The following is a 14,516-nucleotide window of genomic DNA, read 5'->3' on the forward strand; positions in this document are numbered from 1 at the left end:
CACAATATTAAAACATGATAATAGACTAAAAACGCAATGAAAAGCACTACAGCCTCGCAGGCAACACGACTGGGACAAATGAGTAGGCGTGTAGTGCTTTTTTCATGGCGTTTTTAGTCTATTATCATGTTTTAATATTTTATTGTTTACTTTTATTGGTTTGTTGATGGCTGCGCTCTGATTTTATTTATTTATTTGTACTCTTACAGGAACTGATGATGCCACTTGGCGAAATATATTTTCCTTTAAACAAAACGTCTGATCCTGTTTTTACTCATGTTTTTAACTATGAGTTTTACTTGTTAATATATGCGTCAGCGGAGCAGTGATCGACTGGCTAAAACCTGCTGCCGATGGTTTTTGGATTCTATAAAGATACACCCTATTGTTATAAGTTGGAACTGCGTTTAACTAAAATTTAGTTTGGCAATGGCATCTCGTTCAACCATAAAATTGCTTGCGAAATCGCCATCGAATTAAAGATGAGGTGCAGATAGTAATTTGGCTAAATACAAAACAAAAACAAAATGTAAGGTTTATTTTAAATTTTGATCAAAATCTAATGTTCGTTGAAGTTTATTAAACACAGTGCGAAGTACTGGTAAGTAGTCCGACGTGTGATTTATTTTAGATCTAATTCTAATCAAATATTTTTAATTAATTACGGATTCAGGAAGCTGTTAACTAAAACAGATAAGCAGTTTACAACAACTTAATCGTTTTGACAAAACTTTTTGCTAAATAAACTTAAGATGAAAGAACGTGACAAACAACTTTTTTTGTTAGAGCTTTGAATGCGATGCAAGAGGCAAAGCTGTGCGTTTAATGTACCGATATGAACAGTTCAAAACAGCCAAGAAACGAACGATCATTTTTTAGAACAAAAATAAGACATGGCAAAATAATTTTTAATCAATTAAGCCAGTAACAGCAATCACTCAATGCAAATTGGAACACATTAATCTTAAAATATCAAAAAAGAGCTTAGTGTAACTTTGGTTTAGTTTTGACCAAAACATAGAAAAATGAATGTAATTTGATTTTTCAGATACAAACATAAAACTACAATTAAAAAAAACCCTTGCCATTCGGTTACAAAAAAGTGATGATAAGAACTGCACGTATAATAGGGATGGGCCTGAAGTAAAATTTATACTTCTGGCACAAAACGAAATAAAGCATCTCTGTTGAAACTACGTCGTAAATAACAGATAACATATAAAATCAACAATTATACCAATAATACGTGTACCGTGGATTTAATAAAAAAAAAAAAACAATTTGATTAGTACGTCACACATTTAACAAGCTTCGGTAAATGGTAACCCAATAAATACTGACATATTGTATTAAACATGAAGCTATATGTTTTTTAACTAGTAGCTCAACTATAATCACATTTACAATCACAAAAAGTTAGTAAAATTAACCTTGCGTATTGTATTATTGTTTTTTAAGAATTGTTTAATACAAAAACAAGCACTAGATCGACATTTGATGTGTGCTTTACTTTTACCTGAACTGGGAAATACACAACAAGCTATTCATAAGGAAACGTTATTGTTCAGTACAATATTATACCACATAATGCACAAAAACAAGATCAAAAACACAATGTTACTGGCAACAATAAATGACTATTATCCAAAAACAATCGTTTTTTAACGATATACTCCAGTGATTCCCAAACTGTGTGCCGCGGCACACAAGTGTGCCTCGAAAGATTGTCAAGTGCGCAGGGAAACTTTTTGTAATTTCGGAAAAAAGAGTTTTTGCATAACCAATAGGCATACCATATACGCATTGATTTTAGACTTAAATACGCACTATTCATTACAAATTAATAATTTTGAGACATTTACATATTATAGTTTGTTAAGTCTTAAGGGCGATTGTAAAATTACTATATTGTTGTTCTGTTAAAAGTGTGCCGCGAAATATTTTTTATTTTTGTAGTGTGCCGCAAGCTAAAAAAGTTTGAGAACCACTGATATACTCTGTTCTTAAAATATATTTTATATAATAAAGAGATAATGGTAACTTACAAGTAATTCAAACTCGCAGGAAAGAGTCACATGGCATGGCATAAGAAACAAAAGCACAAACTATTTGTTTCGACACACTATCAAATTGAATACGATATACCTATTCTTTTGTGATTGAGAAAAATATACCACGTTTCCAAAAGTTTGGTTTTGCGTAATAATAGAGCAACTCGACTGACAGATCTCAAACCGAAAAAACGAAATACTGTTAGCAGTACGATATAAGTAGAATGAATGCGTAAACGAAGAAACAAATTGCAATTTGCAAATACAAGAAATCTTTAAGAAAACTCTTTCTTGCACAAAGCAAGCATGCGATGAGGGGCAGTTAAAATCATTTAACTTTTAAGGGCAAGCTCAAGCTTTAAACAACGATTTTTTAGCGAACCACAAAAACAAAATCTGAAAAACAACTTAATAGGACACTATTTAATGAAAATCTTCTCTAATAGTAGTACTTTGGTAGCAATAATAACACAGTATTGAACAGAACGCTTATCTGAAATAATGTAAGAGTACATAAGGGACAATGTTATGAGAAAAAATACTTTAAAAAGAAAATCTCCAAAAGATATTTCCCAAAAAGTCTATCAAAGAAAAAAAGCAAATGATATTTAAAATTGTGCACGAAAAAGAAATGAAACACTTAAGCTTGGCACCATTGCAAGAACATGCAAAAAATACGGTGAAAATAAAGAAATCATTTGTACAATAACCAGTTCATAAAGGTAAGGTCTCGGTATTTGACGTTTCTAAAAAGGTTTATTTGGTTGTTTGAGCAAAGGCGTTTGCACCAAGAAATTTCTTGTAGTAGCTGGGCAGCGTTGATCTAGGTCTTGCTTTGTCTGCTGCAAGCGTAATACTATTAGTGGGATATCTAATGGATTGATGGCTGAATATAACCCACACAATTTCCAAAACTAAAACACACCCTGACAAAGCTAACAAAAACCTCGGGACAATCCATCACTCTCGTTACAGGTTTATTACGCGAGGCTTGCATGATTTACTACCCAAAACATTGAAGGGAAAGGTAAAACAGTGATGGTAAGTATTGAAGTTCGTCTGCAGAACGGAGAACACCAGAACCATGGCTTACAAATCATATTAAAATAAAGGAAGCAGTTAACTTCCAATCGTTTCCTTATTGCACTCCGGTTATTTTCAATAGCGTGGACCAATACTGTTAACAAGTGGAACATTTGAGAGGTATCTTTAAAACCGTTCTTAGCGGTGAACAAAGTTGTTGCTTTGACACGGTATGTCTTTTTTTATTTAAAAGACATCAAACATCCATAACGTAATACATAAGTTCACGGTAAAAAGGACGCAATTAAATGTCGCGGTCGCCAAGGGATGGTCATGTTAATCCTCTTTGTATTACCTCTGCCAGTGTCAAATAAATTTCCACTACGGGGCCAATGAACTCGCATAAAACCTTAACGATTTCGTTTAACGGAAAAATCTCAAGCGCGCTGTTTAATAATGGGTTTACAGGGACCAATACGGCACATCCACATACCTTCAGGGTTTGGTAGTGTTGACGAGCTCTTGGCGGAGGCGTCGTTATGCAAAGCTTTGATTTCGCCGTCGTTGGAAAGCTGAATGCCGGGAACCACCGCCTCCTTGTAATCCTCATGCGACACCTGGAACAAGGCAAATAGGGTTTGCTCCAATGGTCGGGAATCGCGTAAACACATTAAAAATGACTTAAAATGCGAAAGTGTTGACCAGAAATATTGCAATGATAGATCGAATTTGGTTTGCAAATGATAAATTGTGTTTTAGAACAAACAAGTGTTTTTTTATTGTTGGATTAGCATTTGGCAACCTAAAAAGTTGGCAACCTAAAACATAAATGTTATGTCGTTGAACGACAAAGTAGTTGAAAACATTCGTTTAACAAAAATAAGGATAATTATATCAAATAAACAAACCTCTTTCGCTTTATTTGGAACGAAGACAAACGACTTGGTTCCCGGGTGCCAGGAGTTCCGGTTGCCCTCTGCAACAAACAAGTACGCAGAAGGTTGGCAGTCAAAACACTTTGCATGTAAAATTCTCAGTAAAAGTGGTTCGTGTCGGTCCAGGTCAAAAAGGTTGGTATAATTTGAGCCACCGAGTAAAACACGGTTAAAATGCCCTGTCCTTAATAGGCTGAAACCATTACAACTGGCGAACAACATGCAAGTCTTGTGAGCTTTGTGACATTAACTGTATCGAAAATATATTCAAAAAAATTCAAAAAATATATGTATGGGTTGATTATTCGTCAAACAAAATTGATTTATGACTTAGTTAAATGACGTTGTAATGACGTTGTAGCACACTTTTCTTATCTGTAAACTACTATAAACAAAGGTACCCACAATATCATTTTCAAATAGTGTCCGTACCCGAGGTATATCATTACCTTTAAGCATCTGCCACGACTCAGATCTCTGGCTTTGCTTAACAGAGTTGCGATTCTTCATTCTCCTGATTTGCAGGTGAAGCTTTTCGATCTCCGATAATGTCTTGTCGACGTTAGAGATTTCCTCATTTTCGACTTTCTTTTCCTGAAAATAAGTTTAAATTAAGAAAAAGGAGAATCACAATAGTGATTTTAGCATGAGTCCCGATCACCGCGCTAGTGCAGGCCAACATTTGCTTGCAAAACTCTGACAATGCAAAGTGTGGCGTCGCCTTTGCTTAGGTTAGGCGCAGAAAGGCAGTCCAAATTAGGACAGCACTTTGTAGCATAGAAGAGCACAAGTGGCCTTTGTTTACTTTTAGGCCCGCCCATGCGCAATAAAATGTTGTCTGGCAATTCAAGGCCAGAGACCGAAAGCGCCGAGCGAACAAACGCATTCCACTCGCGCGCATTCCAAGAGCGACAAACCAAACATTATGGCCAAGCTGGAAACTTTATAATCCGGAATGCCAGCCAATGAGCTTCACAAAAGTACTCGACTGTGGTGAATCTACGGTTTAAACGACTAAGCAAGAGCCCTCGACAACAATGGACTTCGAGTGGTCTTGGTTTGGTCGCCATTGGCAGCATATGTGGTCACTCGGCAGAGCGATGTGCAGCTTTATCATTACTTTATTACACCACAAGAAGATCCCCAATCTAATTAGGGAAAACGCACAAAAATATTGCGCTATTTTGACACTCAAGTAGGCTTTGCTAAGTAATTACTGCTAGGCGACCCATTCATAAAACGTGTATGTCTCTATATATACACGACTAAATTGTATGCTTACATCGGTATCACACTACAGAACGTGTGTAGCGTAAAACTATATGTCGGGTGTATATTTATAATCCCAACCAAATAAACTATTCATTATTTAAAGATTATAAATCTAAAGGTTTAATTTTGTTTTCAATACGCCACATTAAAGCAGGCGATATGGTTCTAATTGGATAATGGCAATATGATATATATATTACATATAAAAAAAATACATTTGTGAAATTAAAGTGGTAATAAATAAATAATGAGTTGTTGCTACACAACTTTTGTCAATAATACAACAATTGCAAACGGTCATCTTTCTTTTCAGCGATAATTGGACATATAATGAGCACTTTTCCAGAGATAAGTACGGCTTAAATATAACCTACATTGTTGGTTGTTGTTGTTGTCTTGTTCACAATTGGGTTCGAGTTTTCATCAGTGATAAATTCGCCTAAACTCTTGGTTCGCTTGGATGAATTCTCCAGTTTTGCACTTCCATTGGCAATTGGCGCATCTGTTATCCCCAGACTTTCGGCAATGTGAAGGTCAAAATCGCTCTCCTAGTAAAATGGAATGGAATAAAATTTGCCAAACATGCACCAATAATGTTGTTAATTAAAAGTGGTACTGTACTACTAGGTTGACAACAAATAATATTCAGCAATTTTTGAAATGTGTTTTTGATAAAAATGCACTAAAACAGGTACATCAAACTAATTTTGATTTAAAAGCAGTTCAACTACATGGTGAGATCTAAAAATTTTTTTTTTATGTTTTTTATAATTTGTTTCTGTAATTAGTGAGTTTTATTGATGCAAATTTGTCATTTACCACTTCAAAACAGCAGTCTCACTCTATTTATTTGGTGTTCTCTATTCACCTCTTTTAGGGTTACAGGTACTGTAGGACCACTCACAACTTGTGGTTTGGGCTGCACACTTGGTTTTGGTATCACTATAGTCTCAACCACAGATGTGGCCTGTTTTGGGTCTGAGAAGTCCTAAAACAACAGTTTAGCATTAAATTATTGTATTAATCCCTTTTGTAAAAACCACACAATCCAGTAAATCTTTTAATCTAAATTGCAGTTGTACTTATAACTGGGCACTTATTTTTTTACCTGGCAAAAAAAGTCAAAATTATTTAAAAATTTACTTTAGGTCAAAATTATTTTAAGTCCAAATCGTTTACGAATACACAAAAACTGTAGTGAGCTTTTTGATTGTCGTTCAGTGTAATATTTTATCAAATTTAGTTTTCAATCCTATCCAATATTATTTAACTATATTATATCTTTTTTAAATCAACATAAGCCAAATCAATTAACGCTACAAGTCCGCTTAGATAGTTGTGTCTAATTTAGTATTTGCTATGTCTTCAGTTTGATATGTAAAAAATACGAACTAAGCATTTTTAACTGTTTGCATAAAAAGTAAAACATTAAAAACAAATGACTGACGATGCCAAGACACTTATGTAGTACTTCATGAAACAATGCATTGTTTAAATCAAAATGTCTTACTTTTTACGTCAAAAAACAATAACGCCACTTTCAAACAAGGCATGAATTTTTGTTTTCACAAAGTTTAAAGTTTATCACACATTAAGAATGTATGCATTTTTTCCTAATGTCTAGTCTTAAAAGGTAACACAGTGTTAGTAGTCAACAATCAGTCTAAACATTCAGTGACATCAGCAAGAGTGGTCCCTAGGGACTATAGAACATCTCTAGGGATTTTTTGACGCCCTTACTGTTTAAAATTATGTTCCAAAACATATAATACTGCGGACCTAGATCCAAGGCTTTGAGAGGTATTATATGTCAAAACAACGGCAGATCATTTTTCATATACTACCTCAGGTGGTGGAGGTAGTGGGTCAGAGTTATTACAATCACTAAGGAAAAATGCAGGTGGCGGGGGAAAGCTATCTTCATCTGCTGAAAGCCTGTCAACATACACCGCTGGGGTGATCACAATTGGTGTATCATCCTCAGATTGTTTTACAGCAGCTTCTGTTTTCTGCATGTACCAGAATGACCAAAAAAAAATGAAGAAAATGTGAAATGAATTTATGGCATGAAAAAAAACAATACAAAATCCAAGGTGCAATGCATGCAGAAATACAAATGGAAATGGAACAAGCGTACCTGTGGCAACTCATCGGCATCTAGAACTTCCCACTGTTCATCAGCTGGATTTACTTCTTCTTTGACTTCCTCGACAATATCATTAGTGGTTTTAATACTTGGTACATGGTCAACAATGACAGGCTTGTTTTCTTCATCTGTTAATTCTTTAGTGTCACCATGGTCAGAAGCACTATCTTTTTTAGGGTCATCCACGTCTCGATCATCATTAAACTTTATCTCATCATCAACAACATCATAAATTATTATTTCACTTTGAAGAGTTTTTGTTTCCACAGGAGTTGGGCTTTCAGCTTTGATTTCTCTCTCTTTCACATCATTTTGGGTTGTGTCATCAACATGATCTTTAAGTTCATCCTGAAAAACAATATTAAATACAGAAACAAAACTAAAACAATTAAGTTATCTGGTATAATTAGGTATTATGCTACTTAAACTAAGGATAAAAAGCTCAGCACTTAATTGCAACAGATAAAGAAAACAATCAGACTACAACCAAATACATAAAGTTTTAAAGTAGTGTTTATGCATATTGGCCTATGGATTTACTTGACTAGTTGGTGGATCCTCTTTTGAAATCTTTAAAATTTCTGGGATAGATTCATTATCATCGTCACTATGCTCAGTAATTTCTTAATAAAAGAAGATTTGTTAGATAAGAAGACAGCTGAACAGATTTTTATTTAATATTGTTGAATAGATTTTGTAAATTAATAAATAAGCAAGCATTGCAAAAGAATTATTATAGTATAAATAACTGTTCTAACCACATTAACAAGTAAAAAAATGTAATGTATAAATCATATATATTGCAGTATAAAGTAAATTTGATTTTAAGAGAAGCAAAATAGCATGCCAGTTTACTTTCACCTGAGCACTTGGCACATACACCATATAGTTTTAAATGCTGCCATTAAACAAAAGTTTTTATTAGTCTGTGTTCCAAATAAAACACTGACTAACCTATATATCTATCTGCTTGTAAATGGACAACTAACCATGGCTGTGATTACTTTCAATTTCATCCAAGACCTTGTCGAGTTCATCTGTTGCATCCAGCGTTGCTGCAATCACGTCACTGCTGCTGCTTTCTTCCACTTCCACATTGTCAACTCCTTCTTCCACGGTTTTCTGTTCATCACTTGAAAAAGCTTCAACTGGCATGTCGTCTGTGCAATGCAGGAGAAAAGTTTTTACAACTTATCTTATTCTTTTGTAGTTCTTGAAAAAAACAGTGGTAAAAAAATTCATCATTCTATCATGTTTATAGGCAGTACTTTATTTTTAATTCTGCAAACAGATCAGTGATTAATAGTACTCTATTTGTTTTTTTAGTCACTGTTTGACAAAAAAAATATTCATCTAAAAAACACAAGCTTTAAAAAGTACTATAGCTTTTAAGTTTTACAAAAATGTGGTTTGAGCAAAGCACCTCATAGATAGAAACATATAATTATGTATAAAATGAGAGTGTGTGTTCATTTTCAAATAGGTTTTTTTAATTTTAGTGATCTTATAAATAGTTGGAAATTGGTATGTGTTAAGCTTCTTTCCTATTGTGTCAGCTTTTTATTCATTTATAATTGGTAAATGTTTAACAAAATATGAGAAAACATCTGAAGTGCTGTGTGTGAGAAGGTTTGGATGTTTTGTAATCTGCTATTATGGCAAAGGATTTGTCAATATTGATTTTAGGTTTACTGTATGCATTTTAGCGGGCAGACAATGGAATTTCCACATGACAAAAAAGTTTCTCACCTGATTTATTTTCCTTTTTGTCTGTTGGCTTCTTTTTATTTACTTGGGCATAAATCTGCATATATGAATCAGGTATTATTTCTATGCAGTGAAACTAAAAATATCAAATTTTAAAGAAAGCTTACTGGTTCAGGTTCTAAAACTTCAGCTGGTTTGTCTGTTTTCGCAGTTGCCTGGGGCTGGGGCGGAAGTGGTGCATGTCGACGTTTTGCAGGTTCTGCAATATAAATGTAGGGACATAAATATCAACATGTTGCCTAAAACACACCAATAAACAATTAATTGCCATATTGAATCTTGTTTACATAAGCCCTCGACCACATTTATGCACAATACAAGTCCAAATTATACAAACTACACAGTGTTTTGGAACACTATACGGATCTGTTCATAAGTTTAATGGTGAAAATAACGAACTAAATAGACATAAAAAGCGACATGCTTTATTATTCAAACGTTTCGGCAAATGCTCATACCATCATCAGTGATATTTTTTTGTCTATTTGGGCCGTTATTTTCACCATTAAACTTATACACAGTGTTATTATTATTATTATTATTATCTGGAGACAAATATTGTATGTGTTTTATATTACTGAGCAACATAGATGAATATATTTAGTACAACTGGCAATACCTCAGATAAAACCTTGTTTCCTGGGGTATCATTTAACTGGGTATTTGCAGCACAAATAATGATGTTTGGTTATGTACTAACAATATAGCGATCTATCACACCTCTGCTTTATTGGTTAATTTAAGGGATTTTGCAAAAGCAAGCTGTTGGCATTGCAATTACTAATTACATAGGACATGCAAAGTTAACATACTTGTGTTGGGTAAATCATTATGAAAAACACAACAAAAACATTTATGAGGGGTACATATCACACATCATGTGTGTTGCACAAGGATGAACAGAGGGCAAGATACTATCCTTGTTTTGTTGATATTTTGTAAAACAAGACATAATTAAACATATTTCTTGTTAGCAAATAGACACCAACAAGTCTTGTATGTCAAGCATGCTTAATTAAACAACCAGTATTCACTGTTACAGTGAGTTATCCAAAGCTCTCTCCTCAAGAAACTTGCCAATTACAGGGAATTTAAACTACACCTCGTTGAACTGACTATAATGGGAATGCCAAGTGCTTGTCTGGCTGGTAAATGCTCTTAATCTATCAGCATGGATTAGAGCACAATGGATGACTTTACACTTAGTATATCCTCTTTATAAAATCCCTTGTGAACAGCACAATAAGCCATAATGTAATGACTATGAATAACTACATGAACAAAAAGTATGTATAAAATAAATGCTTGATAATATTTAATGGTATCATGCTCACAAACAGAATGTTGTTCCAGGTAGAACAAAAACAATGCAGTCACTGATAAACGTCATTAATTAAAAAAATTATTACTTGGTGGTGTTGACTTTTCCGTATCAGGTTTGGATTTTATGTCAGGTGCTGATCCTGTGGCTGCTTGAGGTGGTGGGGCAGGTGCTCTGCGTTTGCTACGAACAGGTGCTTTTGTAGAAGAACCAGAATTATCTGCACAGGAATCAGTAAAAACACAATAATGTCTTGGCCAATCCAACCAGTCGGAAATTTGTATATACAACACTTATAAGCCCTCAAGGAAAAAATTTAAACAACTATCCTTTTCAGGTTTTTCACAAAAACAATTTGAGTTTCGCACAAGTTTTATAATATATAAACACCAATATTATTACACTTAAAAACACAGTAATAGCAAGACTAGTTAATACTGTTTTTAGTAACTTTATAGCTAACCTCTTGTGTCAGCAAGGTACACCTCCCGTAAGCTGTAGTCATTCAAACTTAGTTTCAAGTTCAGTTTTACATCATGCTGGATTGGGTGACAAAACTCCACTAGGCTTCTTGCTTCCTCATTCAGATTGAGTTTGTCGCAAACAGAGCTAAAGATCGTACTCAAGGCCACATCGGGTTTAACTCTGATTATGCTTTGTCTTAAACGTGGAAGTCTGACAATTAGTCTCACAGTGGTCTAAAAATAACGTAACATATTTTAATAAGGGTTTGCTATGTGATAGTGGTATATTCCGATTGGTAAACATTTTACCAAAAAATTGGATGTTGCATTGTATTTTATAAATTACAAAAAAAACAGGATTTATTTAAAATCATATCACTGTTTATTTGAAAAAAATTGAAATAAAATTGCTTGTATAAAACTATGCTGGTTGTATTAGAATCACATTGAAGAGCGTTAGCATTGACATAGGAATGGTGTCAAGCCCAAATCAAGTTCAAATGGGTTGAATGAAGTAAATGCATGCCACAACAGACATTTGCCAGACAGCTCCTTAGATGCTTTATTATAATTTACTACATTACGCCTAAGGCTTTTTATGTTATATAGAAACTGAATAAAAGTATAATTATTAAATCATTCTACCTTTTACATTTATGTATAATAATACAGTATATACTAAAAACTGTTCTAAAATAAATCTTCTTTAAAGGTACAAAACACATTTTAATTTAGGAGTACATTTGCAATATAACATAAACGTTTTTATAACCACTGCAAATTTACAATGCTTGGATTTCTGTACAATGCAACTTACATACCTCTTTTACATTAGTAGCGGGAGTTGAAGATGTACTTTTACTTGAAGTCTTTTTAGCCATAATTTTAAGCATTGTAACGTCCAATTTACCAATTGCTTGAGAAGACTTTCTCTTAGTTGTAGTTAATGAAGAACTAACAAATTCAACTGTGTACGAACTTGGAGATAACTTAAACTCACAGCATACATGTGTCCGTATATCACTCACTGGAGTACTACAACAACAAAAAATACAAAGCATCAATAAAATCAACTTTAAATTTCCAGAAATAGTTGCCTAGCTTTAAGAGTCTCACCCTGATAACTGAGCTGTACCAGCACACCTAATTGGTTAACATTACATCGCTTTAGCACTTAACTGAATAAGTATGGAAAGGGCACAACATACAACTTGATAGCCTCTGGGCACAAATGGCAAGCACGTCCGAGGAAAATGCACTTTTTGTAAAGAGCGTGATATTTATGTATTTACATGCAGACCTTTACTTAATGTTCATAAGATAATGCACAAATATTTGAATTGCAATGTTATTAATATAAATGTATGTTCAACAGTATGTTTTTTCTGAGTAATATGCAGGCATTTACAATTTTACAGGAAATTTGTAGTGACATAGTAGCATAATTACTGCATTTTTAGTTGTCTGAGTCATAGGTATGGTTTAGTGACGCTATTCTTTGGCAGTTTATTACAATGACAAATGAGGTTTGCAGTACATTAATATTATATATAATTGATGATTATAAATGGCCATTTTACACTACGCACCGTCATTTAGAAGCACATCTATTTGATAATACCCATGTACATATTTGTTATAGGAGCTCTGTTAAAACCATACAAACAAATGTAAATGAGTACAAAATAATGGCAGAAAATAATTTTGCACTTGAGTTAGTTTAGCATAAAGAGTTGAAAAATACAAGCTGACAAAACCTTTTAAACAAATTCAGTATGGCACAATTCAAATAACAATTATATAGGATGAGTTTTACATTAAGTTTGTCAATTAATTTTTAACCTGGGCATCCACATGAAAATCAACCTAAACAAATCATAGTCATGAAACAAAGAAAGTTCTGCCAGTCCCAATAGCTATGAATGTTTTGATTATCACCCAAATTATACAAATATACTAAAATATACACATTTTTGGCTTTGTCAAACAAATGTATATTTATTTATTGGCAATTTCTTCGTTAAACTGTTGGACAAAGCCTTATTGTATTCAAAAATACAGGCATATTTTTGGTTAAAAGAAAATAGCTTGATACGTCATGTTTGAATAATCCAAAATAGACTAAAAGTCATGTGACACTTTCCTCTTTTAGCCAGCTTCCAAGTTGAGTGCTTAAGGAATATTTTTCTTTTGTTTACTGTATGATTTCTGGTTTTATTTTATTTCCGAAAAAATAATTTAATGCAGCTATATAATATTTAATAAATGATAAATGATAATAGATATTTGAATGTTACCTGGCAAGCACGTTTATTTTGTGCATAGTGTTATTTGGGAGTAGAACGTCTATAGACATTTCATGGTCGAGATCACTGTGACTTGACCCAGAGTCACCAGATATGGAAATCTCATCATAAACAGATTCAACTGCCCTGAAATCGTAATTTTGTGCTTTAGTTTATTGAAACAGTATGTTGAAATGAATACTTTTAACATTTATTGAAAATTTATTTATTACAAAAAACTGTTTTCTATGTTAATGCTAGTGCCTAATTATTGTAAAATATTTGACTTATTTTAAATTTAGTATGTTATATCTATTATTATTGCTTACTCTGCAGACATTTTTTGAAGTACAGTGTTGCGGAATTTGTAAAGAAATGCTATAAAAAATGCATTTGAATATACAAGCCCTATTGATCAATTTAAGTAAAACTGGCCTATAAATAAATTCATACCATATTGTAAATTTAACAAAATTTATTTTTAGACACCTTGAACACATTTTACAATAACTAGTAAATCAGTTTTATTTGACTGATATCAAAGGTAACTTTGCATTTAAATTCTTTATATTAAAATGCTTAAGATTGAATATTTTTCTTTTAACAATTCTAAACATGTGTTAGCTGCATAAAACATTTAAACATAAACACACAAATGGAATACTAGTTGACAATGGATATAATAGCTAGAAAAATATTGCAAAATTATTAACACTAACAATTATCTATTTGTCAGCACTTTTCATGCAATTTATGTAATTGAACATAAGTAAAGTATACTTCAAAATTTATTTAAAAGTATTTCAGAGAATTCACTAAATTTGCTTTATTCAAAAGTCAACTGTCACATGAAGCGCTGAAACATATCTTGTAGAAAATATACTCAAGTTTACATCTGTAAATAAGCATTGATAAATGTATTGTATTCAATGCATTGAGTTTCCTATATAACAAGTTCAGTTCACCACATTTTCAGTACAAATACAGATTAAGAAGGTATTTACGAACTTTATTTAAATAACTGTAATAACCTTTTCAAAGGCCAATTTCAACACAGTGCTAAATGGGATAATTTTAAAATCATATTTATTGAATTATGAATTGCTAATTTCTTGGCATGTATGGTACGTACAAGCATAAATTATGGAATTTAACAGATATACCAGACAGTGAATTGCTTGAAACAATTGAGAAGATTGTATAATTTTATTGTGGCCCACAATCCCAACATATAATGCTAAGGAAAGGGCTA

At 32.9% G+C, this 14,516-nt stretch overlaps 1 protein-coding gene across 4 annotated transcripts; it reads right to left on the reverse strand.

Moving 5' to 3' along the window:
• Positions 1-787: 787 nt before the first annotated feature.
• On the reverse strand, positions 788-13,754 carry LOC146132915 (uncharacterized). Of its 4 annotated transcripts, none has more exons than XM_083396705.1 (17): positions 13,594-13,754; positions 13,277-13,411; positions 11,801-12,014; positions 10,979-11,213; positions 10,604-10,735; positions 9,302-9,393; positions 9,177-9,231; positions 8,417-8,587; positions 7,968-8,050; positions 7,419-7,775; positions 7,126-7,290; positions 6,150-6,269; positions 5,656-5,829; positions 4,459-4,603; positions 3,983-4,050; positions 3,568-3,691; positions 788-2,890 (listed from the first exon to the last, which is right to left on the reverse strand). In XM_083396705.1, the coding sequence occupies exons 1-17, from the start codon at positions 13,602-13,604 to the stop codon at positions 2,808-2,810; spliced, it is 2,364 nt and encodes a 787-aa protein (XP_083252831.1). In that variant the 5' UTR covers positions 13,605-13,754; the 3' UTR covers positions 788-2,807. The 4 variants fall into 4 exon arrangements, with proteins under 4 accessions (XP_083252831.1, XP_083252830.1, XP_083252833.1 ...); XM_083396704.1 differs by having other exon boundaries at positions 788-2,893; XM_083396707.1 differs by lacking the exon at positions 7,126-7,290 and having other exon boundaries at positions 788-2,893.
• Positions 13,755-14,516: the final 762 nt, after the last annotated feature.

This window comes from Ascidiella aspersa, chromosome 9 (assembly GCF_963924565.1).
Source record: "Ascidiella aspersa chromosome 9, kaAscAspe10.2, whole genome shotgun sequence".
In the NCBI taxonomy this organism is placed as follows: Eukaryota; Metazoa; Chordata; class Ascidiacea; order Phlebobranchia; family Ascidiidae; genus Ascidiella; species Ascidiella aspersa.